Here is a 27,863-nt window from a genome sequence, read left to right as displayed (position 1 = left end):
ATGTCACAAGGAAACCAGCCAAGGCTGAATGCCTTTGAAGGGCAAGGGGTGGGATGAGCTGATTGTAGGCTCATAGTGTTCATGTTCTGTGACACTACAGAACAAATAAACCAAGAAAATGTAAATCAAAAGGCCGTAATTCCAAGATCAGAATCAATATTGTTTTATATGATTCTATCCCAAAAACTAATCTAAATAAAGGAATTAATCCTTATGCTTATGCTTCCTGAATTCTGCAAAGGAATCATGTACAGGACTTTGTGATCTTCTTTGCAAAAGATTCTCAAAACAAAGTCAAGCACATAAGGAATAAGCAGATAACTAGCTCCATGCATGAAGGTGAGGATATATATGTATTCACTTACAGTTGTTTACATATATCCAGTATATGTACATATTACTATTGGAGTTGGTTTTGATGCCCTTCTAGTTACTCTGCATTTGCATTTGGGCCTTCTGACTATATAGAATATTACATACAAAGAGTAGTAGTTTGAAACTACTGGATTTGCAAAATAAGTACAAACCTTAATTTTGGGAATGTTCTATAGATATACCAGACATTTTCACAATGTCTCCCAACCACTAGATGCATATATAGACATCAAAATGGCATAGTAGAAAGAGTATCATCTTGTCTATTTATTAACATGGCGCAGCATCCAAGCAGGAAGGGGTGTATTGGTTCGATTTTGAGGTGGAATTCCTTGATCATCTCCACTATCCCTTGCCAAGCAATTACCACTGCATTCCATTTATTTTCCACTCTTAGTTTTCTTATATAATCAGCCATTACTCTGAATAACAGTGCAATATAGTCTATGATATCAAAGCCAACCATTATTTGGAGTTATCATGCATAGTATATCTCAAGGCATTTCAATCTTCTAAAATTATTGTTGTTATTATTATTATTTGAGAAAGAGAGAGATAGAGAGAGTAACCTAATATTTAGTGCATGCAATGGCTGTTGTAGAAGAAAGGATGGTGAGTCCAGGTCCTGGTTTTGCTGATTCCATTGTGCCTGTTCAGCCTGTTCCTTCTCCTTCTCCTGCACCTATTTTGGACTCAAAATATTAAATGGATTAGGAATGGGGGAAAAGGTGAAATGAAAGGAGACAGGGAAAGGAGGGAATGCTATCCTATTTTCAGTAATGGGATTTTATTTTGTAAGTAAAAAAGATTCACCTTTGCAGTAAGCAAGTCATGTTCCTCCTGCAACGCCTTACCCTGTTACAGAACAAAATCAAGTGATGTATGAAATAACACAAACTGATTGCTCATAAGTTATATTATGCTGCATTGAAAACTCAACATCAAATCAATTAGGAGTTCATATGTTCATTATCTTGAATATATGCTCCCAATGACATACAACCTGCCTATTTACATTTGAAACTTCTATCTCCTGAACTATGGAAAATATGCAAGAAGATTGAAGTGGAGGAACCTCCTTCTCTACTACAACTCTAAATGTGACACCCCCCCACCCCCAAAAAAAATAAATTAAGGAAAAAAGACTGGCTTAGCTTGGTCTTACCTTTTTATGAAGCTCAGAAAGGGATTCATACATGAGTTGGTTCTGTAAATAAAAGGTTCAGAGCCGAATTAACTAGATTGTCAATTGATCAAACTATAGGTACTACTAGAAATTTAAAAAATGCCGAGTTTACCTTTCTTATTCTTGTGCTTTTAAGAGAATTATCAAGCTGTTGCTCCAAATTCTGAAGCTCTTTGAGACTCAAGGAGTCAAGGTCTTCTCCCATAAAATTTCTGAGTGCAGAAGTCGACAAGTAAACTTCCTTGTGTCTCATTTTGTTATACATGTAGTTCAAGATGGGGATTTAGGTTAATATATTTACCTTTGGCTTTTTTGTAGAACCTCCATCCTAGCCTTGAGCTTTGCATATTCGAGTGTCCAGCTTCCCTAAACAATGTTTATGGTGAGTTTACTAGTATGTTGACTACTCAGTGACGAAACAAAAGGAAGAAACAGGGAAATGGGAAAATGATACAATTATATAGAGACAAAATTCACAACTTTGACATTGTTCAGAAGATGGTAGCATACTTGTGATTCAAGATCGGTGGCAATAAGCTGACTCTGTGCATACGCATACCTCTCATATCGTTCGAGGATTCTTTCCATGCTGTTACCAAAGGAAAGCAGAGAATCTACTGATAAATACTCACTATCACAATCAAAATCTTGAAGCACAACATGCAGTTTACTAGTGAAAGATGCCTAAAAAATTATAGCACAATGTCATGGGATCTGTGAGTAGAAGGCATTTTTCTGAGAAAAATTTCTGTTACAATGGTAGAGATGCCATAAAATATTCACTTTCTCTTGTTAGCTCTCCCTTCTTTTCTTTTTCCTTTGAGAACTTCCTGGTTAGCCCATGAAAAGTGTCATATGTCTTTGTTTGGCTATGGGTGAGTTTGGGCATAAACATACTTTTTATCAATATGGAAATCTCTTTCATTGACATTCTGTTTCTCATGTCACACCATAGAAGTTAGATTCCAAAGAAGTTTGCAATAATAAAAAATAAAAAAATCTATGCGCAGAATTTTTTGTTCAGGACTTGAAAACATTTTAGCATCTATGCAGAAATGTTCTATCTTACCATATTTTTCGTACCTGGGCCAAACAAATATCCTAAGCTATTTTCAAGGAAGTCTAACACCCCTAACATGTCTTTCTCTGCAAGTAACTAACAAATGAATAATCGTTTACAAAATTCCAAGAATTCCTAAATACATCCAAATTTCATAGTGATATGCAAGTTATGTGTCAGAGTCCATCCACAAATCTAAAACATGGATTCTCAATGAAAACCCTACTCCTAATGGCCAAGGTTTTGGGAAATTTTTATGCCAATAAATAAATAAAGTTAAGCCATAAATGGGATCACCAAGTTCACCACAGAGCATTACAAGGCCAACTCTCACTACTAGTGGAAGATGTGCTGTGTAGTTTTAGCAGAAGAAGGAAGGGATTAGATAAATTAAGGAGAAAGCTATATTCAAGAGTACCCTGAAGATAGCTAAGAAATCTGATGTACACCTAAGGATACACACAAATTGATAAGTGATTCGGTAAATGTGAATACTGTAATTTGTGTGTGAGAAATTCACAGAGAACATAATGTAGAATATCCTTTTATGCTGAGAAATGTTAAGTAGCTCGTAAAAAACTATCATTTGGATGACCAATGAAAAGAAGACACAATTAGTTGCTCCAAGTCAACTAAATTCCATCACTAAATTTTCTTCATGAACATAGCAGATGAATAATCACCATAATTGCAGCAGCTGAATCATCTCCTAGACTATGGATGTGTGCATCCTGTACATAGTCCATCTATTGTTTGTCCTATCAATTATTGCTTGTAATTATTTCCTCTTCTTCTTGCAATGTATCTTGTATATATGAAGACGATTACATACTAAACATGATGAGATTCATTCATACTCAATTTTCAGTCCTTGTGGCATCAGAGCACTCATTGCTCTAACTAGTTCAGTTCTTCCTCCATATTAATCTAGTGTGTCAAACAACCCCCTCATCATACACCCAAATGGCTAACAAAACATTGTCAGAAAGTTCCCAAATCCGTCACTAACATTGGCTAACCACCCCAAATCACCTCTCTGGTATCCAGCATCGCCCTTGCTCAACTGGAGCTGAAGCTTACAGCAAGCAGCTATTAGTTGTGAAGGGCTCAATTCTTTAATCTTCTCTATGGATATGATCTTCTCAGGTATATTGATGGATCATATACATGTCCATCAACCATGATTAGCAAAGGAACTGAAACCTTGCCCAATCCTATACATGATTTGGAAACGGCAAGACAGCCTGCTCCTTCACACCATACTTGTGCCTGTTTCCCAGTCCATTGTTGCACACTTTGCATCAGCAACTTCTGCTCATGCAGCTTGGTCTCATCTTCATTGACTTTATGCCAGCAAGTCATAATCCTGTATCATGACTCTCAAGGAAAAGTTGACAATCACAACCAAAGGCACAAAATCAATTGCTGAATATATGCAAATACTTAAAGAGTGTTACTATGAGCTTGCTGTAGTTGGTGCTCCAACAATGGATGACACGACTTAATAATCCATGTCCTTAATGGTCTGATATCTGAATAAAAGGATATCATTTGAGGAACTCCTCGATAAGCTCACAGATCTTGCGACATATCTCAAATGGGTAGAAGCTAAGGATTTCGATCCTACCAAATCTCAATTCACAGGCACTCCTCCAATAACAACAAACAAAAGGTTGTGATCAAAACCATAAGAAAGGTCAGGGCGAAGGAACAGGAAAATGACCAGTGAACAACAACTATCAAAATAGAGGAGAAGGCAATTGCAAACTTAATCTCCAGTATAATCACGCTCCTTCAAACAACAACCAGCTGTGGGGTTGTATGTCAACTATGTGACAAAATTGGCCATAGTTCAAAATATTGCAGATCTCAGACTCCACCATTTTTCCAAATCCCAAGCCAACTGCACGACGAATGGAGGTCAAATTACAATTGGTGTTGGACTTGGGTGTTTCTCATCATATTACATCAAACCTACAAAATATCCCTATACAGTCTGAGGATGGAAGTGGTGACGATACCATAATAGATGATGGTACAAGAGTTCCTATTATTCGAACTAGGTTCACCAAACTTGTGACACCCTCTTCTATTTTGTGTGCACCTTCACTTAAAAAAAAAAAAAAAAAAATCATTTCAATTTCCCAATTTTACAAATAAAATAACACCTCAATTGAATTCTTTCCTTTTCCTTGTTGTGAAGGATCTAAACATAGAAGCATCACTGTTCAGGGTGGGAGTAAAGCAAATGCGTATAAGTGGCCATCATTTATTTCCTCATCATCTAATCAACCATGAGCTCTTGTCTCCCCTAAAGCTCTAGTTCATCAATGACATCGTTGACTTGGTCATCAGTCTATCAGGATATTACAGCAACTAGTCTCTAGTCAATTGTTACCAGCATCAATGTCTGAGACCTCCTTACAAAATAAATATAATAACTACGTATGTAACAAAATTCCTTGCTTGTTATTTGGTATTTCCTCTCTCACAAGTTGCAGTCCCCTCGACCTAATTGATACTGATGTTTGGGTCCTTCTCTTATCACCTCTTCTGATAATTATCATTACCATATTATGTTTGTTTATCACTACACAAAATGCATATGGTTTTATCCTCTCAAACTTAAATCCAAAATTATCATGTCCTTGCACCTTCTTAGGCTACTCCAAGGCTCATAATGCTTACCGTTGCCATGATCTTAACTCCAGAAAACTCATCACCTCAAGGCATGTAGTGTTAATGGATACCTAATTTCCATTTAAGACAACACAATCTCATTTGCCATGAATCAATTTTGATATCCTCGATCAATTGGCTTCATTAGATTAGCCTTTGCACTTTCATGTGCCCTCCATTAACACCTCAATGACTCAAGTCGCTTTACCATACAATGATAACCCTCATACACATGATCTTGTTGTAGAGTCAACAAGTGATGTCCCCACTTCTCAAGTAAGTCCCTCTTCAACAACATACCACTTCTACTCCAGAAACTGTTACACCTCCCCATCCCACCTGCTCTCACCACATGATAACCTGACCCAGAAAAACCTTGCCACGACTCAACCTTCCTAAAGCTATTGAGCCTACCACCATTTTTGTTTTAATAAACAAAAAACACTTCCATTAAAAGATTAAACACAAGAAGGATGAGAAATCTTTCCTTGAATATAAAACGCGCCCACTACCATCACCCATGCCCTTAAACATCCCCCGTGTGCTATGAGTGAAGAATTTAATGCACTCACTTAGGATCTAGTTCCTTCTCATGATTCATAAAATATTACTGGGTGTAAATGAATTTTTAGGGGTAAGAGCCATTAGATCGCTCTCTTGAATCCTACAAAGCAAGATTAGTCGCTAAAGGTCCCATCAAAGATCTGATTTTCTTGCTACTTTTAGTCCTATTGTATAACCTACAACTATTTGCTTGGTTCTCACATTAGTAGTGACTTGCGGTTGGCACCTATAACAAGGCTTTGTGGAGCCTTAGTATCAAACTCATGTGTGCAAATTAAAAAAATGTTATCTATGACCTTCTTCAAGCTCCTTAGGCATGGTATGCTGAATTGAAAGGCTTTTTACTTTCATATGGCCTCATCAACTCCCAATATAACTCCCCATTGTCCATTTATAATCAAGGATTAGTTGCTTTTTACATCTTAATATATGTTGATGACCTAGTCATCATGGAAGTTACACACATATTCTAAATAAGTTCATTACATTATTGACCACTCAATTTTCTTTGAAAGACTTGGTTTATTGGGTTACTTTGTTGGATTTGTAGCTCTCTCAACCAAGCTTGGTTTGTTTTTCTTCGAACATAAATATATTTGTGATTTTCTTGAGAAAACTAACATGTATGAAGCCAAAAAGGTATCTATTTGCATTGAACCCCTCAAAACAAGACATGATGTAATAGGGTTAGACTTGACCGTCCTTTAGCTATTTCTTTTATGTAGTGACATTGATTTAAACATTTAACTCATATCTCTTACATTGTACATGACTTGGGTGCATTAGGAGTTGCATAAAGAATACAAATCATAGGTTCCTTGTAAGTAGGTAGATAAGTTCATAGATTTAAACAATCTAATAGAGACTATAGTACACTATCTCCTAATTGAAGGGATGGCGTCTTGACTGTTAGGATGAGTTTTCTATGTTTAGTGCACTAGTGTATGAGATGCACACTAGATAAGACCTATGGTGAATCATGACGTAAGACTATCGATTGTCATGATTTACCAAACTACTATATCGTATGAACTCTCAACCTAGAGAGGATATTGAGCCTATGCCAAAAATCAGCAGGAGATGTTGCCATATTGGTGAAACCTTAAAGTGGTCAATACCCCTACGGATTAGGCCACTGTTGATGGATATTGGTGGGAATAGATATTCTCAATAAATGCATCATGATATTTCATGGCATTGAGACAGTGTGTCCCCTTGAGTAATTTAAAGGACATATGATCAATGAAATCTATGGCTACTATAATTCCTTTAGTGGAATTTGATATATACTTATTGGAATTAGAGTATGTCAGTTAATCACATAATAAATGAGATTTATAACTCAAATATTAGAGAGGTAATCTTGCTAGATGATAGCCCTACCTTATTAGATTATGGACATCGGTTTATGGGGAGTTTGCATGCAGTAGATAGTAAGTCACAGATTCAAGTTTTGTTTCGTTGTAATTTCATGAGATATTGGAGTGCAGTTAACTCTCTTTAGTGGAATGTTGAATTAACTTCAGAATTGAATTATGAGAAAGTCATATTTTCCTATGAGTTCCAATGGTCCCCACTTGAGCTCCTATTTCATTGTGGCACATGTTTTGAGGGTATTTTAGGTATATAATTTATAAGTTTGCAATAAGGGCATTTTGGTAAAAATGCAAGACTCTTATGAATTTTTTCTGGATTAGGCTAATTAATTAATTTGAGCCTATTAAAGCTAATTAATTAATTAGGATCCAAATAGGCTAGATTAAATGAGTCAAGCCCAATTTGACCTCAAGTCACTTAAGCTCAAATAGAACCTTATATAAAACCCTTAAAGAGGGTCAGGGATTCATTCTTCCTCCCATATTTTTTGAAGATTCTAAAGAGAGGATCCTTAACCACCCTCTAGATAAAGAGAGATAAACTCACATTTCCTCATGCCAAGACCCATGGAGGGAGAGATCAGGTAGAAAATAGTTGGGTAGATGAGTTTTACAACGACTACCGTGGTTTCAGAGTCTCCATTAGATGGAAATTGATCGAGGAATATTTAGATTACGAGTTTGAGTACTTTAACTTTAAATCTACATTAATAATGGTTTTTAATGTCATTTGTTTTTGTTGTATTAGATCTAGAAAAAAATTTGGGATAAATGCATGCACCCTACATGATCCGGGGCAAGGAACGTAGAAATCCAAGTATTCCCAATGGTATTGACTTTACTATCATGAGATGTCATTTCCATAGTATCCATTTTACTTTTCATGTCATTGTTCTCACATTAGCTTCCAAATGAGTCTCTCATATGGAAGAATGGAATTATTGAAAAAGCCAATGTGAATATTTTTGGAAGAATCAAGGAAAATATCCAAGGTTGAAAAATCCAAAATTGCAATTTGAATGTACACAAAGATTGGAAAAGGAATTTTGATTGAAGGCAAAGTAAGTTACTCTATCATTGACATGTGATAATGGAGCATATTCTTTGTTATAAAAAATAAGTTTAGTCTCTCTTGCATATGTATTGAATCTCTAAGGTGGAAATATTGAAGTGTCTAAATGATTTGAGTCCATAGATGTGAATAAAGAGTGTTTTTGGCATATAAGGAAGTCATAATATGGAGTAAGGATTTAGAAGATCGAGTTTTATAAACCTAAAGTTGGAGCTAATAGATGCTTATTTAATATTCCACAACTTAAAACTTAAATTTTGGTAGTGTGGTTCAAACAAGTTTTTAGGTGAGGTATATACATTGACTAACTGCCTTGATAATAACATTTGGGAGTGGTCATGTGCTCATAGATATATGAAGGTGGAAGCATGTTTCACGGAAGATGAAAGACCAACCGTATGAAAGTTAGATCAATGTGAAGATTGAAAGTATCTCAGATTCTTATTTGATACATATTCTTTTGGTAAAGAATATTATACATTTTTATATATTGATATTTGCTTATGAAAATAGGTTGTGTATTGTAGAATAAGGAAATGTGTTAGAAATAACTCTATTAGCGTTCAAGATTATAAGGGAAAAAGTTATAGGATTGAGATAGATATGTAAAATTTGTATAAATAGGTAGAGATGAGAGAAAGTGTAGGAGAATGAATCAACAGGGCTATCACTTTCTTTGGTAGATCTTCCATTCTTTTTCACAATTATGTTTCACTGTGCCTTTTACTAAATTACTAATAAATGGGTAAGCTTCAACTATGAAATGTTTACAAAAGAGAGGGCTTAAAAAGTGGCTAATGCTCACTTTGTAACAATTAGATTGACTTGCAAAACCAACCATTTGTGAAATGTCCATTAGCAAAGACACTAAGTCTTAGACGGTAGAAAATTGAGTTTTTTTTTTTTTTTTTGACAAGTGACTAGCAAATTGAGATAAGAGTTAAGGTGAAGATTTAGAAGAGTTAAAGAAAATATCCAAGTTAGAAGATTCTAAATACAATTTGAATGTAAAGATGGTATAAAAGATTTGGAACTAAGGATGCGTAGATGGACGATCAACCTAAGCTCAAGTTATATATGAAACTTATTTGTCAAAGCCTAATCCAACTCAGGCTTCAACCCAAGATGCTCAATTCAAGTCCAACCCGAATTTTTTTGCGTAAACTTAATATCCATTCACTAAATATTATATGGATCATCCTACATTTAAAAATAAAACTATTAATAATATTTATTTAACTAAAAGTCTAGAACCTCAATTGACAATATATAGTTATATAAAAACTACCAATGATAATATATAATTTCATAGTATCTACTTGCTCATTCAACCCAATAACTACAATTAATAAAATCAATCCAAAGCTCTAACAAAATAAAACAAAAGATTATTACATAAGATGATCGAAACTTTCCAAATAATTTCCAAGTAAACCATCATAATTAAAAGTAAGATTGCACTTATTACATATTTCAAGAAAAAATCTCAATTTATAATCAATCATCCCAATTACTCATAAGAATGACTTTTCTAATTTGTCCTTACAAGAAACTTAAAAGTTCATATAATAGCAAAAGTAAATCCCAGAGGTAAAACCAAGAAAAACAAGTTAATTGTTCATAATAACCAAGTAATCAAGCCTTCAAAGGTGCATCAATCCTTTTCACATACATACACATGACATTGGATGCTTGAGCGCCCCCAAGCCAAGACCCCAAATTAGATAAGGACTGATATTTTTTTTGCCTAAACCTAACCCAAATTGCAAATTAAGTTACACATCTTAGTAACAATTGGGTTGGTTATGTTTGAACCCGCTAAGTTAGAGTCCTACTTAGAATGTGCAAGAGGATTGCAAAGGAATTCTAGTTGAAGACTTCCCCTATTGGCATGTGATACATGAAGTATAAACTTCATTCTTTGGAATTGAGCGTAATATCTATATACGCTTATTAGATATTAAAAGGTGGAAAAAAGTAAAATGTCTAAACAATTTGAATCCATAGAGATTTACTCAAAGGAAAACAAATGATATTCATGGTAAAAAAAACGTCATAATGTGAAATAAGGATTTAGATGCTAGAGTTCTATGGACCTAGGATTGGAGACAATGGATTGTTATATGGTATTCCTTCACTTAAAACTTAAATTTCTAGTGGATGTGATAGTTAAGTTACATGAATGACAACCTTGATAATTATGTATTGAAGGAGCTACATATATTAGTGAGAAGTTGTGGAATTTGAATCAAGACAACCTTAAATTTCTAGTTAAGTTGTGATTTAGTTAAGTTACATGAATGACAACTTTAAATTTCTAGACAGAGACAACTAACTTGATGGAATTTGAATCAATATGAAAATTGTTAGAAGTGTCTTAAATTCTTATTTAGTATATATTTTTTAAAAAAAAAATTATATAAAATATTTTTTATAATTGTATTTCTTGAGGAAATAGGCTGATTCCTAACTTCCTTCAATATCATGTCGTAGCTGTTGTGAATAAATGTAAGAAATAGGTTTTTGACTTCTAGAAAAGTGGTACATATAAAGGATAGCTAGCACTCTATTGCACCACAAAAAGGATTGTAGTGATCATAACTATGTAAATCTTGTGTTAATGGAGGGTTTTAGTGGGTTCCTTTTATACTAAGGAGATTAATGTTTGTATCAAAAACCAGCTTCCCTAGGGAATTTTGGATGGTAGAGATTGTTTATGAACTTTGACTTAGAAGAAGACTATATTATAGTGTGGTAGAAGTAGATTTCACTTCCATGGTCACCTAGTGAGAGTGGCCGGTTTCAAGATTTTCATGTTTTCTCTTAAAACCGTTTGTATAGCACTTGACTGCACTATAAAATATACTGAAGAGCTACCAGGGCCATTTAGACTTCCGTCAGTGGCCAGATTTTGGGTATTCATATCTTAAGGTGATTGACGAGATCATTGAAGGAATCTATATATCAAAGGTCAACTTTCTTAATTTTGGATGTAAGACATATTTTGGTTTATTATCCAATGTGAGTCTTACATTGCTTCCAAAATTTTCATGTATTTTTTCATTGAAAATTTGGTGTTTTGAGTTTAGATATCATTACCAGAATTTCTAATTCATAATATTAAAGGGAAGAGAAATAAAACTTGTTCATGTATCATTCAATAGTGTTGAGGAAAGGCATCCTGTAATAAAACACACCAAAAGGAAGAAAAAAAAAAAGAAGAAGAAAGAAAGCTTTTTCTTCATTTTTTTTGAGTGAAGTAGGATATCATCACCACGAAAAATGGGAACCAAAGTGGATAACATTTGGCTCTTGATCTTCTTGCAAAAGGCCTATCCTTTTATTCCCAGGAATCAACTTAGATTCCATGGCATGCTCCTCATCCTGGTAAGGTGCTTTCCTTTGAAATTAAACAGTAATAATAAGAATTTCAATAAAAGTTCATGACTCAGTAGAATAGAGCCTCAGAAAAGACATTCAACAAATGGAATCCAACCATTAATACAAGGTTTCCATATCCTTAAACTATGGCCTCAAGCTTGTGTATCAAAACATTGTTTTGGTTTAACCAAGAGGGTAACCTTGTATTAGCATGTGCATATATGTAGAATATGTCCCGGATTATGCTTGAGATCTGGCTTCAATTATATATGACTAATGAACACTTGAATAGCACATTATCAGATAATGTTTTGCCAAACTGAAGCATGTTTCACAGTATATATTTCATGTCCACCCAAGCAACCAGAAGGTAGTAAAATATTAAATCCTAACCTAAGCATATAACTATTAAGTTTACGGCAATGTTGCTTCCTAGAAAAATGATGATTGAAAAATGACTCCGTGTGTAAGGCTGGAGATGATTAGGTACCACCTTAGCCATCGGGATGAGTTAAAGCCCTGAGATGAATGTGTTGTGTGAGATGGCCAAAGTTATGTACCTGAATGGTTAAGTTCAGGATGAGTGTGAATAAATGTAACAACAAATCAGATTAGCTTAATCATATTGACAACATTTAATTTTAGATAAGATGATTAGGTTATCCTAACTACAATAATATAGAGGTAGTTTGTTCTATTGCTAAGAGAAGACTGCTAAGTGTTTTTATAAAAAGAAAAGAGAAAGACAGAAGAAAGAAGACAATAAAATAAAAGAAAAATATGGGAGTGTAAAGGAGTGTTTGATAAAATTTAATACTTATTCTTTAACAACTTAAGTTGACTTTAAGTTAAATTATATTTAAGCTGTTGACTTAAAATTTATTACTCAATTTTTACTTTCAATATTAAAGTTAGATAAAATTAGCTTAAAACTTATTCTAAATCATCAAATTAACATATTTATCCTTATTAGGGTAAAAAAGGTTGAGTAACAGTGGTAGTCGTGAAGTAGCAAAGGAGATTGTAAAGGTAATTAAGGCAAATGAGTATGAAAAACTAAAATGAAGACGTAGACTTAAGAATAAGTTAATTATTTTTAGTTATTACTTAAAGCCTTGAGATGAGTGTGTTGTGTGAGATGGGCCAAGTTATGTACCTGAATAGTTAAGTTCAGGATGAGTGTGAATAAGTGTAAAACCAAATCAGATTAGTTTCACCATATTGACAACAATTAATTTTCAGATAAGATGATTAGGTTATCCTAACTACAATAATATAGAGGTAGTTTGTTCTATTGCTAAGAGAAGACTGCTAAGTGTTTTTATAAAAGAAAAGAGAAAGACAGAAGAAAGAAGACAATAAAATAAAAGAAAACATGGGAAGTGTAAAAGAGTGTTTGGTAAAATTTAATACTTATTCTTTAACAACTTAAGTTGACTTTAAGTTAAATTATATTTAAGTTGTTGACTTAAAATTTATTACTCAATTTTTACTTTCAATATTAAAGTTAGATAAAATTAACTTAAAGCTTATTCTAAATCATCAAATTAACATATTTATCCTTATTAGAGTAAAAAAGGTTGAGTAACAGTGGTAGTCATGAAGTAGCAAAGGAGATTGTAAAGGTAACTAAGACAAATGAGTATGAAAATGTAAAATGAAGACGTAGACCTAAGAATAAGTTAATTATTTTTATTTATTACTTAAAGCCCTGAGATGAGTGTGTTGTGTGAGATGGGCCAAGTTATGTACCTGAATGGTTAAGTTCAGGATGAGTGTGAATAAGTGTAACAACAAATCAGATTAGCTTGACCATATTGACAACAATTAATTTTCAGATAAAATGATTAGGTTATCTTAACTACAATAATATAAAGGTAGTTTGTTCTATTGCTAAGAGAAGAGAAAGCCAGAAGAAAGAAGACAATAAAATAAAAGAAAAATATGGGAAGTGTAAAGAAGTGTTTGGTAAAATTTAATACTTATTCTTTAACAACTTAAGTTGACTTTAAGTTAAATCATATTTAAGTTGTTGACTTAAAATTTATTACTCAATTTTTTTTCAATATTAAAGTTAAATAAAATTAACTTAAAACTTATTCTAAATCATCAAATTAACATATTTATCCTTATTAGGGTAAAAAAGGTTGAGTAACAGTGGTAGTCGTGAAGTAGCAAAGGAGATTGTAAAGGTAATTAAGGCAAATGAGTATGAAAAACTAAAATGAAGACGTAGACTTAAGAATAAGTTAATTATTTTTAGTTATTACTTAAAGCCCTGAGATGAGTGTGTTGTGTGAGATGGGCCAAGTTATGTACCTGAATAGTTAAGTTCAGGATGAGTGTGAATAAGTGTAAAACCAAATCAGATTAGTTTCACCATATTGACAACAATTAATTTTCAGATAAGATGATTAGGTTATCCTAACTACAATAATATAGAGGTAGTTTGTTCTATTGCTAAGAGAAGACTGCTAAGTGTTTTTATAAAAGAAAAGAGAAAGACAGAAGAAAGAAGACAATAAAATAAAAGAAAAACATGGGAAGTGTAAAGGAGTGTTTGGTAAAATTTAATACTTATTCTTTAACAACTTAAGTTGACTTTAAGTTAGATTATATTTAAGTTGTTGACTTAAAATTTATTACTCAATTTTTACTTTCAATATTAAAGTTAGATAAAATTAACTTAAAGCTTATTCTAAATTCATCAAATTAACATATTTATCCTTATTAGAGTAAAAAAGGTTGAGTAACAGTGGTAGTCATGAAGTAGCAAAGGAGATTGTAAAGGTAACTAAGACAAATGAGTATGAAAATGTAAAATGAAGACGTAGACCTAAGAATAAGTTAATTATTTTTATTTATTACTTAAAGCCCTGAGATGAGTGTGTTGTGTGAGATGGGCCAAGTTATGTACCTGAATGGTTAAGTTCAGGATGAGTGTGAATAAGTGTAACAACAAATCAGATTAGCTTGACCATATTGACAACAATTAATTTTCAGATAAGATGATTAGGTTATCCTAACTACAATAATATAGAGGTAGTTTGTTCTATTGCTAAGAGAACACTGTTAAGTGTTTTTATAAAAAGAAAAGAGAAAGAAGAAAAAGGACAATAAAATAAAAGAAAAATATGGAAAGTGTAAAGGAGTGTTTGGTAAAACTTAATACTTATTTCTTAATGACTTAAGTTGACTTTAAGTTCAATTATATTTAAGTTGTTGGCTTAAAACTTATTACTCAATTTTTACTTTCAATATTAAAGTTAGATAAAATTAATTTAAAACTTATTGTAAATCATCAAATTAACATATTTATTCTTATTAGGGTAAAAGAGGTTGAGTAACAGTGGTAATTGTGAAGTATCAAAGGAGATTGTAAAGATAACTAAGGCAAATGAGTATGAAAAAGTAAGGCAAATGAGTATGAAAAAGTAAAATGAAGACGTAGACTTAAGAATAAGTTAATTATTTTTATTTATTACTTAAAATTGTATTTGATTTTAAGTCATACCATTAATTTATTTTATCAAACATATTTAATTTATTTAATGACTTAAATTAAGTTATTAAGTTAGTTTACCAAACACTCACAAACTAAAACACCAAAGTTCAAATTAAAATAGCTGCAAATATATGTTTGCCTCCTCTATCTTCACACCTAATGAACAAAAAGAAGAAGGAAGAAGTTAACCCATTTAATTGATTGGTAAGTATAAATAACATGTACCACTTCCAAAGAGACTATTAAAACCACTTGAAATTAGGATTGATATTTGAGTTTGGTTGGATTGATGGCTAATCCAAATCCAATCTAAATTAAAAAACAATTAACTCAAATTAAACCCAATTCAACCTTTAATTTGAAGTACTTAACTTAGGTCCAACCTCATTTATTTAAATTTGAGTTGAGTTTTAGTTGATTAAAGTAAACTCAAATTGGTTGGGTTGATCATATTGTATAATTCAAAATTCATTTGAGATGTTTTTTAAAAAAACTTTTTTTTTTTTTTTTATATTTATACCAAAACTTAAATAGTAAATAGGATAAAATTTCAAAATGACACCAAAAAATTAAAAATAAATTTATCTATCTTTCTATTTTTTTTTTATAGGTAATCTACCTTTCTAAAAAAATAAAAAGTATATATAAAAAGAAAATAAATATTATTACATAACATAATATATAAAAATATTAAATTCACTTCAAGTTGTGATGGTTGACCTGGGTCCAAACCTATATTGATTTTGGGTGAGAAAAACCTAACATAAGTTCAATCAAAATATTTAAAATGATGGTTCAAACCCACAAGAGAATCAGGTTAAAGTTACTTTGACCCAACTTTGACCCATCCCCGCTCAAGATGTACCCCTGTATGAAATGTATGTACTTAATAACGTCATTTCTCAACCTGTCCAACTCTCTCTCTCAAGTACGGTTGCTAGTCTGCATATAAGCGCGGCGGGATCAACAGTCGTCACATCACAAGGTTTGATATTTGAACATTTAGTACCGTGGAGATTTATTCGAATGGATTTCATGGCTGAAAACCTGATGGGAAACACTGAAACAAACAATTTTCTCCTCGAAGGATAAAAAAAAAGAAAAAAAAAAAAAAAAAAAAAAAAAAAAAAAAAAACAGCAGAAACGGGAAAAATCAGAGTTTATGATTAATCATGCTAGGAAGAAAGTAATCACATGGGGCATTGATGCTTTACTCAAAGGGCATTCCTTTAGCCTTAAGGATGAGTGATTAAAGTGACTTGACAGGATACGTTGGTGGACACACTCACGTTCAGTTCTACCAGATGATAGTGCAGATGACATCTCGAAAATCAACAAGTCATTGCTAGTAAGAGATGCTGGCTGCCCACTTACGGAGATTTGTGATTGAGGAGACACAATCATTATGGAAAGTCAGCGATTCCTGTAAACTAGGTAAACTAGCTAGCTTTGAAAGGTGAGCTAAGATGTCATTTAATGGTACTAGAAAAGTATCCAGATGCGTTATATTACATTATTACCCATGTCTATGAACGGAATGATGGAAAAATGCCATAATTTATTTGATCCCATCTATGATTCTTATAGAGATAGAAAAACATATGTGATAACAATAAGAAATGGGAATAATTAGTACCTGATCATCCCAGAGAGTTTCGACTACTTTCTGAATTGGAGAAGTTTGATGAAGATTGAAATATCATTATGACTTTGAGACTGGATGGTCAGTCATTCAAAGATAAAGAATCCTCATGAGACATGGGGATAATGTAAAATCTAGTAACCTACGAACTACTGTAATATCTGATAAGAATATCAACAGGAGAAGTCCCAAATCCAGAAAGATACTGAACCCATCATTGAACTATGAGAAAAATATAATTTTTATATTCGTGAACAAAAGTAAAGTAAAAAACATACTTGCTACAATTTTAAGTGAGAGCATGCTGAATGATTTGAAGCAGAATATAGCACTAGAACTTATATCTTATTATCTTCAAAACTAATACAGATTCAGTTGTTGATTGAAGAATCGCCTTCCAGTTACCCACACAAACCTTATGCTGGCAAAAACTTTCCTCCTACTGTGTCAGGAAGTAACGGTTATTTGGTCAAGCAATCAGTAGCCTTAAAACTCAGTTCATGACTAGCTAGAAGCCAAAAGATCAAATAATTCCAATAGTTCAGGGATCTAAAAGAACTGATCATAGCCAAATGTCAGACAGGAGAGCCAAAGCAAGGGCCTTTAATTGGCTAATGGAGTCCAATAAACTCTGAGATCTCCATGAGTCCTTATAATGGCTCAAGCTCAAGTGAAATAGGTCAAAGCATAGAGTAGTAAGCTAGGAATCGTTGAGTTCTACTAGCATACATGTAAACTTATGTTTGTACAGCTCATTTTGTTGTGTGTGTGTTTAGCCTTTCATTACTGCAATTGAATGCTTAATTTATTATAGGACAGGCGTTGTTCACATCCATATGCCCAGTAAAGTACATAAATCCTACCCCAAGTGCATTTCAGACAATACCCACTTGTTTGGCTGGTGAGGAACTAGAAGGAAAGAAGAAAGAAAATAAAGTAGAACTTGGAATTTGGAAATTTATGTTTACCATATTCAAAGGTCCATCCCACCTAGTCGGCTGCCTTCTTTTCTACCAGTGTTCTTGATGACCAAACACCACATAATGAAAAACTATTAGCTGGCTGTGACACACAGCCAGTGAAAAGACTTCACTTGAAGGAGGCAGTAGAACCTCATAATGTCTGATCAATTATTAAACAAAAAAAAAAAGATCACTTTATTCCTAAAGATTTCCCAGCAGATTTCGAGGTACTACGTTGTGTTAATAAAGTTATAATATCAAAAAAGGAAAAAGAGGAAAAAAAGTATAATGAATATCAAAGAGGACCCTTTATAACAAAAAAGGAAATAGAGGTAGTACCAGTACTTTGAAATGAACAGCCAACAACATCCACCCAAACAAAATAAAAAAATAAAAAAATAAATAAAAAAAACCATAAACCTACTAATTTGGCATAGGAGCCCTTTTTTTACCAAAGAGGAAAATGGAGGTACTACGTACATGGATCAAGAAACAAATAAAGAAGTAATATTAAATAGAATGACAGATCCCTTCACTGAGCTCATTTTCAGTGCCCAGCAAGTCCATACCAAGGTAAATGTAAATGCTTTGATCAGGATTCTCTCTCAGACAGACAACACACAAAACAAAATTGCTGGGTGGTGTATTTGCATGAGATTTAAGAGCAAAGCCAACATTTCAATGTACATAACTTTCACTATTGGATGATAATTTGAAAACTGTTCAATGATAATGAAACCTCAATGAAAAAAGCATAAAAGATAATAAGTGGGAATTGCTTTTGTTTTTTCCTGTTATTCTGAGACAAAACCCAGATGAGAAAGGTATTTTAATATATGCAAAGAACAAAATCTACAGTTCCATTAGTCTCAGGGAAATATATATCCAAGATTATTAACACAAAGCAATGGATGAAGCTCATGAAATAATAGAATTACCAAGAGAAAAACCAACAGATTGAATTCCAGGAGAAGAAGAGGAGGAGGAAGAAGAAAGATCTAACCAGGAATCGGTGGAGTACTCATAGAGCTTCCCCTTAGTGGAGAAGACAATCAGGGCCACCTCTGCATCACAAAGAACTGAGATCTCATGAGCCTTCTTCAACAATCCAGACCTCCTCTTTGAAAAGGTCACCTGCCTATTTACCTTGTTCTCAATCCTCTTCAACTGAACCCTTCCCCTACCCATGTTCTTCCCCTCATATAGCAGCAGTCCAGAACCAAGCCCAGAAAACGGAAGAAAAGGAGAGAAAAAAGGTGGGGAGAGAGAGGAAGGATATGAAAAAGGTATGGAGGGGGCAGCTGCAAGTAGAGCTAGAGATAGAGAAGTCTCATTCTTCTCCCTAAAAATGGTATATTTTTTCTAAAACAAAAATACCGCTTCTTTTGGGTTGCAGTGTGTCTATATATGAATCAATAAGAGTGTTCCAAACAGTGAAAGTGGTTTGCATTTGGGATTTGACTCATTTGAGACATGGGTATAGGTGGTATTGGGAAATAGTGCTGGTTTCGTCAAAAACGTTGTCGACTTGTGATTGGTTGGTGAGAAACTTGCACAGTTGCCCCTGTCCCTTTCGTCAGCCCGAACTGTGGGGGCAATGTCCGTACAACCCCACTCTGTGAGTCCGTACTGTGCACAGCTATATTTTATTGGTTGGTGTTGACGGCGCCTTGGACCCTCTGTATTTTACAAGGTTTAGGAAATCGGATCGCCGGTCTGACTAAAGTTTTCGCTTTCTTATTTTCAAAAGTATTTTAGAGTACCAAAAAAAAGGAAAAAAAAAAAACACCACCGCAACACCTCCCACATCTAAATACACTTCCTATTTTTTATTTTTCCTTTTAAATCTTCTTTTTTTTTTCATATTGGTTTATATAAAGAAATTAAAATTCTTAAGAAAAACCCATTTTAGTTGATTTTTAGAAATTATATGTAATCAAATTTTATTTTTAATTGATTTATGTTGAAATTGGATTTTTTTAATATATATTTTTAATTATTTAATATAAAAAATTAAAATTCTAAATAAACTTTACTGATTCATTTATAAAACCATTCTTTCATTAAAGAGTAAATGAAAAAAAAAAGAAGAAGAAATTACAATCATTTTTATTTAAATGATTTTAATAAAAAAATAAAAATAACAATAAGGTGAATTATGTAATACATTATTTTTATTTATTATAGACTATTTACGTTATATAAGATTTTTTTTTTTTTTTTTTGTTACAACCTTCTACTTTATAATTTGTTTTCATTGATTTTCTTATCATAGATTGTGTTTTTTTTTTAAAAAAAAAACTATATTTAATTATAAAAAAGTTTGAAAACAATTAAAAAAAAAGAAAGAAAATAATATATAAAAGTTTCTTTTAGTAAAAATTAAGATATATTTGATAAAACTTAATACTTATTATTTAATAAGTTAAGTTGAATTTAAGTTAAATTATACTTAAATTATTAAATTAAAATTTAAAACTTATTACTTAATTTTTATTTTTAAGTATTAAAGTTATTTGATAAAATTAACTTAAAATTTATTCTAAATTATCAAATTGATATATTTATTTTCATAAAGTATAATTAGGGCAAATGAAATTGAGTAATAATGCATGTTGTAAAGTAATAAAAAAGATCATGATGGAATTAAGGTAAATGATAGTAAAGAGATAAAATGAAGATGTGAATTTAAGAATAAGTTAATTCTTTTTATTTATTACTTATTTTTGTTTTTTTTACTTTAAGTTATATCATTCAATTATTTTATCAAACATACTTAATTTATTTAATGACTTAAATTAAATTATTAAGTCATTTTAAGTTATTAAATTGACTTACCAAATACTCACTAAGTCATGGACAAATATATTTTCTCAAACTTTCCTTATTTCCTTTTAAGGAAAATATCAATATCATTTTAACCTTTTTTTTTTTATAATATATTCTTCCTTGGTTTTTTTTTTTCCCATGTCACTTAACTTGAAGAGAATGATTTCTCTTAATGCTTTTTATTTCTAGTTTTCTAATATTTTTCTAGAGCCCACCATACTTTAAATAGTTTTCATAAAAAAAAATGAAATAATAAATTAAATAATTCAACATTTATTATTATTATTATTATTAACTGTTTATGAGATATTTTTATGGTGAAGTTAAATTGTATTTAATTATATATGTACATATAACTTATTTATTATTTATAATTAAATTATATTAACTAAGATGAAAAACATAGTAACAAAAATGAAAAATTAATGAGGAGAATACTTCTTTTTTTTATAATTAAAATTGAACTTAAATAAACTAAAAAATATAAATAAAATTTTTATTTTTAAAATTAAAATTTTGAAGTTAAGACAAAGTATTAGACGGAGGTTTAGTACTAATTATTTCTTTAGCGGAAGATAATTAGCCACAAAATTTTAACTCAGTTGAAAAATAATTGTTACATTTATGGAACAAAAATTGATAATATTTTTTTATAGTTTTAATTATAACATACAAAATTGAATTATTAAATGAAAATTTAACTGCTTGACTTAAATAATATATTCTTATCTTCATAAGATATTATTTATAATGCTTAAATTTTCAAAGATGTCATATAATTAGTATAAAATTAATATAGTAGAAATGAATCATTTAGTTTCTATTATCAAATGATCAAATTAAATCCAATACTTAAACCTAAGATAATACAAAATACTTTTTTTGCTTTTACTAATTTAATATTTATCATTTTTTTAGTAATTAATTTTCAATTTTATCATACACTACATTACCTTTTTCCACCAAGCAAAACTTGTCTTACAATATTAGTGTCTTTTACTAATAAGGTTGTGGTGGTGAGTTCATTAATTTTTCCTTTTTAAGGTTCGAGTCTCTCTATCTCTCTTCTATTTTTTTTTCTTCCGATCAAGTTCTTTTACCTATTTACCTTTCACTTTAATGATATCATTGCCCTGACACAAGCTTTAGGAAAAAAATGAATTGATTCATCTCACCAAACAAGAACAAAGAAAGAATAATGTTTTATTTTTTGTTATTTGTTATATTTCTTGATGAACATTTCATTGAAAAGAACACAAATATAATTATGCAAATAATGTTTTGCTTGGAAAACGGATTAGAGATAGGATTGCAGTTGATGTTAATGAGTTATGTTAATATCTCGTCAAAAGTAGTCTCATTCTATTAAATATGTCGATTTATAAACGACACAAATAATAATGAGTTAAAAACATCAATTTAAACACGATCTTATTATTTTTATAACTCAATTTTATTTTATTTATTTCAAATATATTGTAGTTATAATAAGGTTAATCATTCGTGTTATGTAGATTAAATAAAAAAATAAGTTATGTAGGTGGATGCCAATTGAATCCAAATATAATTACATTAAATCTAAAACTGTAAAAAATATGTTGGGTTCGAGTTGTACCAACGATTCGCTTCACGACTTTGTTGCTCCTAATTAGAGGTAGAATTGTTGGGCATAATCCTATTTGAAATGAAGCTTCCAGTGAGCCAATATCATTTCTTGTTAGGAAAAATTGGATACAATGGAAAAAAGAAATACTCTCAAACACTCACTTTGATACAATAAAACTCTTAAAGTTGCAAAATAAGAACAAGAAGAAGAAGAACATAAGAAAGGCTCAAACAAGTTCTTGGAACTTTGTCCAAAGATTCTATTTCCTCCCACTTCTAGAAATCTTTAGGGAACTAATGAAAATAGTCTTGGGATTGATCAAGCCTTTTCACTTTTCTGCATAAGATTTCAAAAGAAGAAAAGTCATATATATAGCACTCTTAGGGTTGAAAAAATGTTACAAGGATGAGAAAAAACTCATTGTCTTCCTCCATCTCTTCATCTTTGTAACATTCAAAAATTAAATCATATGTTTAATTCACACATTAAACATGATTTAATCTCAAATGTGTAACTCTCTTACACTTAACCTCTTAAATTTTATAAAGTTACAAAGATGAGAAGACTCATTGTCTTCCTTAACCTTTCAAGTTTTGTAACATTTCAAAACTTAATCATATGTGTAAATACCTCTTAAATTTTGTAAAGTTACAAAGATGAGAAGACTTATTGTCTTCCTTAACCTTTCAAGTTTTGTAACATTTCAAAACTTAATCATATGTTTAATTCACACTTTAAAAGTGTAACCCTTCTTACACTTTATTTTTAAAGGTTATTTTTTAAAAGTGTAACTCTTCTTACACTTTATTTTTAACCAACAATATATATATTTATATAAATATAACATTTCTGTCCATGTTTGGCAGTACTAGAGTTCGGTTCTTTCGTTGTTGGAGGTGAACACCAACCCTCAACCAAGGTCGGCTTAGGCAGAAAGCAAAAGGGAAAAAGAAGAGGCTTGATCAGACAACTTGTTTAAGGAATATACTTCTTGATTAGGGCCAATAAAGTTTAGGGACAAGATCAAGTTGTAATGATTGTTTTAGATGAGATTTTGAGTGACCTACAGATCCATTTGGTTGTTTTATTGGTTGGAGTTGACCAGATTGGTCCGTTATTAAAAGGATTTGATTGCTTTTTGCTTAATTGAATAATAGGGTTTCCTAAACAGGCAAAAGCATAGTCATGACCACACAGTAAACACAGAGCCCAAGAAGACAGACACGAGAGAAAAGCTTCCTCTCCATTGCACATGCACACTGCTTTTACTGTTCCACCCCTTTCTACTTTCATGTGTTGGTATATGAAATTATCATATTAGAGGAGGAACTAAAGTTTAAAATGGTAATTACCCTTTATTGTAACACTCATGCACAGCCTATTAGGGTGTTGGGATCAGTCTTAAGAGTTGTAGGGTTAGGGTTTAAGAAACCATTAATTTTGAAAATGCCCAAAGTTTTAGAAGGGCTTGTGTTAGTTTTTGGGCTTGTAAAGCTACACCCATATAATCCATTTATATACAATACAACATAAATATAGATAGGCCTTGATGATATTTTCAAAAACAATTCTCAAAAAAATTAATTTTATTTTTGTTCTAAAGAACAAAACACCGGTTTTTTTTTAAACAATTCCTAATAAAGGATCTAGGCAAAAGTCAACAACTCTGAAAAAATAGTTTTAGAAGGTGGAATTTGAAAGCAACTTTTAAAAATAATGATTTGAATAAAAGTTTATTTGAGAACTTGAAATAATTTCAACATGTTTTATATATTCTCAAATATTTTTTAAAGAATAATTTTATCTTGTAATTATATTTTAAAATAAGGGTTAATTTTATTGAGACCCTTGAGGTTTTGTGTAAATACACTTAACTACCTGGTTTTAAATTTCATCAATTAACATATTCCTATAAATTTATTTTGTTTATCAAATTTTTTTTTTAGAGAGATTTTAAGTAAAAATATTTTAAATAAGAGTGTTTAATTATTCTCTAAAAACTAAATTTTATTTTTTACATTTACAAGGTACCATCCGACTATGGTGACTTAGTATATTTATACTAATTCTCGGGTTTTAACGAGATTAACCCTTAAAACAAGCACTAGAAAAAAAAAGTGAAATTAATTAAAATATGTTTTAAAAAATTATCATACTGTTTTCTAGTCAGAAAAACAGTTCCAAAGAGGCTGTTTAGTTTATGGCTTGTTACCTTTAATAGCTGATCCTTTAGCGTATCTTGGAGGGGGCTGTTTGGCTTATCCCAAGCTCGATTCCGCAAAGAATAGGCTGAAGAAAATGTCAGAAACAAGCAAACAAATCTATATATATCCATCTATCAGCCCAATGTAGCAGATCACTGCAGAGAGAAAAGCAACGTAGAGCCGACAGATTGAAAACAAAAAAACGTGTGAAGAAAGAGACAACTTGCTCAAGATAAATGAACACATCATACACAAAGTGACACAAAGTTATTAGGCAGGGCGTCATTTTAGTTGTTGAGTCCATTTCACAGATTCTGGGTCTACAATCCCGGGGAAAAGGATACACACTTTTTTGCCAGGGAGAGCAAAAGATGAAGTAAAATTTCCCTTTCAAATGCCAACCAAAAGAAGCCTAAGATACTCACAAAATCCACAAGCTTACAATTCAAACAGTCTCATGCCACAGGGGGTGTCATGGCTACAAGGTTTGGAAAGCAACTGCGTGTTGTCCTTTATGCCATTACAACTGATAGATACTTATTGTCTTGGATGATAATTACAAGTTGCAGTAGACAGATATATCGATATCCGAAAAATTAAAAAGAAGCTGAAAGGCATTTCGTGAGAAAATCCCATCAATCTCCCACTGGATTATATCCAAAGCATCCATCCGGGGCCAAATCCATTGTCATTTTGGGATGGGGCCGCAAGAGTTATCTCATTGGATCCTGCAGCATTGTATCTGTAACAAGGAGACGGACAAGTTAAAAGTGAAAATTAAGCAGTTCCTGGCATGTTCATGTTATAATTTGTATAGAATCCAAGGCTGATATCAAGGGGTGAATGGTACCCCATTTCCAATGTGGAATTGCGTTCCAGAGGCTGGAAAAACCCCTCTGATTGAGCAGGAAGGCGGCTGTAGAGAGCACTGTTTCCTGCCACTTCCCATGACTGTTGAAGGGGATGTTTTCCATTAGATTCTTCCAGCTAAAGATCACAAAATTGAGAGCGAGTTAATGGCTTGGCAGTGATTAATAAAACAAGTATAGGTAATGGGTGTGGAGACTGGTGAAAAGTAGCAACAAGGCAGGCCAAAAGGTCCCATAAGAATGAAAGTAAGACAATTCATGCAATAAATCATTTTCAGAATGAAGCAAATTCCTAAATCCCCTTTAACCAAGCTGGACTTAGAAGGCCTGTTAATGGCCTTTGGACTAGACTGACCAGACCCACTTCCCATAACACAGGATTTCAATCTGAAATCAAAGACCTGGTTCATTTGAGAATTTGTACCTTCCTTCTCAGGGCATTGTTAGCTTCAATTAGCATATGTTCCTGCACCCACAATTTAGACCATAAACATCACAAGCTTATAAAATTAAAGCCCAAATTTTGAGATACACATACCTTATTTTGAAGATCTGCTAGTTGATCAAGCATATTTTGAGTCTGAAAACCATACACAACGGTCAGAATATCCCCGAATACTGCAAACTTCATTTGAAACAATCCTTTACCCACTCAATTCTGTCATCAGAAAAATGTAAAAGTATGGCTGCCATATTTAGTTAAACAGCCCTTCTACAGTCTTACCATCCCAGCAATCAATCCCATGTGCTCAAAACCGAGCTTGGCAGCTTGGCATCGGGCCGATTGGTCAGATTTGGAATTTTTACTACCTTTATTTTAAAGTATATATTTTCTTAATTTACTTTTTCCTGTCAATTTTGCCATAAAAGTCAAGGGACGGTGCGATTAGAGCCGACCAAACTTTGAAAATTTGGCTGGGCTTTGGCCCTGATCAGGTTCAACATAGGCAGTGTGGAATTCTAAGGGCAAGTCAGACAAGTAAACAGTAGATACTTCAATTCAAACCAATAATTCCCATTGTTGGGATTAGTGTGGGCTTGGTTTGGTCTTCGACCTCTCAATTTGCGATCGTAGTGACATGATGAGAAGCAGACATGGCTATCATAATATTCGACCTCACGTGGGAAAGATGAAAACATCAATTTAGAATCATCTTGTAAATGTTAGGCATGTCTAGTGGTATCAATTGTCTCGTGTAACGCCTACAGGGTGTTACTCCTATTTTAGAATTGTCTTGGCATCATATAAGGGTGCACAGAATAATGTCAGCTGTTTTAGGCCCCGACAAACATCTTACAGGTTATGTTGTTTTCTTAGTTTGCTGAGTCGGACACCTCACACCCATGCTGGAAATTGACAACCATTTCAACATTATTCCATAGTGGAAATCAGAAAGTAGTGTGGTGGAAAGCAAGTATATCATGATAAGTAGTGTGGTGGGAAGCCAGTAGATGTTGATAATGATGATGATAATGCATATCAATGTCAAAATCAGCTTTACAGCATTATGGAGTCTTTGTTTAGCCTAGTAAGCTAACTGAGTGGGAATGTTGACTAAGCAACTTCAAGTGTCTTGAATTATCTAAGAGTGCTTAGAAAACACCTAAATCCATGACAATATGCTCTCATATTACAACCTTAGATAGACCATGAAATCGAAATCGAGTCTTTTGGAAAAAAAATAACAATGGTATTCAAACAAAAATGGTATACTATAGTTTTTCTATTATAATAGAAATTTTGTTACCTTTGTGGACCTAATTTGCTTCAGGGACATCTCGAGTTGATGCTCAAGCTGCTCAAGCTCCTTTGTGTTTAACGGGTCCAAGTCTTCCCCAAGAAGGTGTCTAAATCGTTCAGGAGATTCAGAACAAAGTTACCAAGAAACAATTAGCTTTGACACATTGTGCCAAGAATCAGACATCATACTATAATAACCTCTAACATGGTATAGCAGCTTGGTTTTGCATGCATGTAATGATAGTATATTACCTCTGAGATCGCTGTAGGACCTCCACTCTTGTCTTTAGCTTCAAATACTCCTGATAGCTGCTCTGCTTCATCACATAATCACCATTAGATATTGCCACACTTGCAAAGTCATAATAAGCTCTCATTGAAGTACAACATATTCCAAAGAAAAATGACCATCAACCAAATGATAATAGTAGATCCAAATGGAAGCACTTCAAAGTTCACACAACCAATTAGAAAATTATATCACCAAAATTCGAGCTTAATACTATGATGGTTTTTGTGATTCAAGTCCTATGATTTTTTCCTTCTGATATCAATTATTGGATCAAACTTTAACCATCTTATCTTAAAGTCAATCGATGTTCAGTAAAAATAACTCAAGTCTTATAAAACATAGACGTAACACCAACGGGATATTCTCGAATTTAAAAGTGCATTATTGAGAAAATGTGAAGGTACGTACCTGAGTGAGTTCATAGACAGGTTGGCTGGCTTCCAATGCACCATAGCTGCACTTTTGGTACTTCTCAAGTGTTTTCGCCATGCTAAGACAGATGAGAGGAAGGAATCAGATG

General features: G+C 32.3%; 2 protein-coding genes across 4 annotated transcripts; both read right to left on the bottom strand.

Annotated features, from left to right (window-relative positions):
• Positions 1-409: 409 nt before the first annotated feature.
• On the bottom strand, positions 410-19,165 carry LOC117903944 (truncated transcription factor CAULIFLOWER A-like). Its single transcript, XM_034816457.1, has 8 exons — positions 18,806-19,165; positions 2,072-2,150; positions 1,863-1,927; positions 1,674-1,773; positions 1,541-1,582; positions 1,189-1,230; positions 945-1,057; positions 410-744 (listed from the first exon to the last, which is right to left on the bottom strand). Exons 1-8 carry the CDS (start codon positions 18,988-18,990, stop codon positions 639-641), a joined length of 732 nt encoding a protein of 243 aa, XP_034672348.1. The 5' UTR covers positions 18,991-19,165; the 3' UTR covers positions 410-638.
• A 5,503-nt stretch (positions 19,166-24,668) lies between these two features.
• Positions 24,669-27,853, bottom strand: LOC117904980 (agamous-like MADS-box protein MADS2). 3 transcript variants are annotated; one of them, XM_034817823.1, is made up of 7 exons: positions 27,752-27,853; positions 27,304-27,368; positions 27,059-27,158; positions 25,849-25,935; positions 25,735-25,776; positions 25,292-25,428; positions 24,669-25,183 (listed from the first exon to the last, which is right to left on the bottom strand). In XM_034817823.1, exons 1-7 carry the CDS (start codon positions 27,830-27,832, stop codon positions 25,093-25,095), a joined length of 603 nt encoding a protein of 200 aa, XP_034673714.1. In that variant the 5' UTR covers positions 27,833-27,853; the 3' UTR covers positions 24,669-25,092. The 3 variants fall into 3 exon arrangements, with proteins under 3 accessions (XP_034673714.1, XP_034673715.1, XP_034673716.1); XM_034817824.1 differs by having other exon boundaries at positions 25,849-25,890; XM_034817825.1 differs by having other exon boundaries at positions 25,849-25,890; positions 27,304-27,365.
• Positions 27,854-27,863: the final 10 nt, after the last annotated feature.

The sequence above is a fragment of the Vitis riparia genome, chromosome 17, assembly GCF_004353265.1.
Source record: "Vitis riparia cultivar Riparia Gloire de Montpellier isolate 1030 chromosome 17, EGFV_Vit.rip_1.0, whole genome shotgun sequence".
Classification (NCBI taxonomy): domain Eukaryota; kingdom Viridiplantae; phylum Streptophyta; class Magnoliopsida; order Vitales; family Vitaceae; genus Vitis; species Vitis riparia.
Note: the sequence above shows the minus strand (reverse complement) of the source record. Positions and strands in the feature narration are given on the sequence as shown.

Coding starts and splice junctions, on each gene's coding strand:
- LOC117903944 (XM_034816457.1), bottom strand. CDS start 18,990: ATGGGTAGGGGAAGGGTTCAGTTGAAGAGGATTGAGAACAAGGTAAAT. Junction 1,928..2,071: donor CCACCGATCTTGAATCACAA/GTATGCTACCAT, acceptor AACATTGTTTAG/GGAAGCTGGACACTCGAATA. Junction 1,774..1,862: donor GTTCTACAAAAAAGCCAAAG/GTAAATATATTA, acceptor TTCTGCACTCAG/AAATTTTATGGGAGAAGACC.
- LOC117904980 (XM_034817823.1), bottom strand. CDS start 27,832: ATGGCGAAAACACTTGAGAAGTACCAAAAGTGCAGCTATGGTGCATTG. Junction 25,936..27,058: donor AGCAAATTAGGTCCACAAAG/GTAACAAAATTT, acceptor TTTCAAATGAAG/TTTGCAGTATTCGGGGATAT. Junction 25,184..25,291: donor AATTCCACATTGGAAATGGG/GTACCATTCACC, acceptor TCCTTGTTACAG/ATACAATGCTGCAGGATCCA.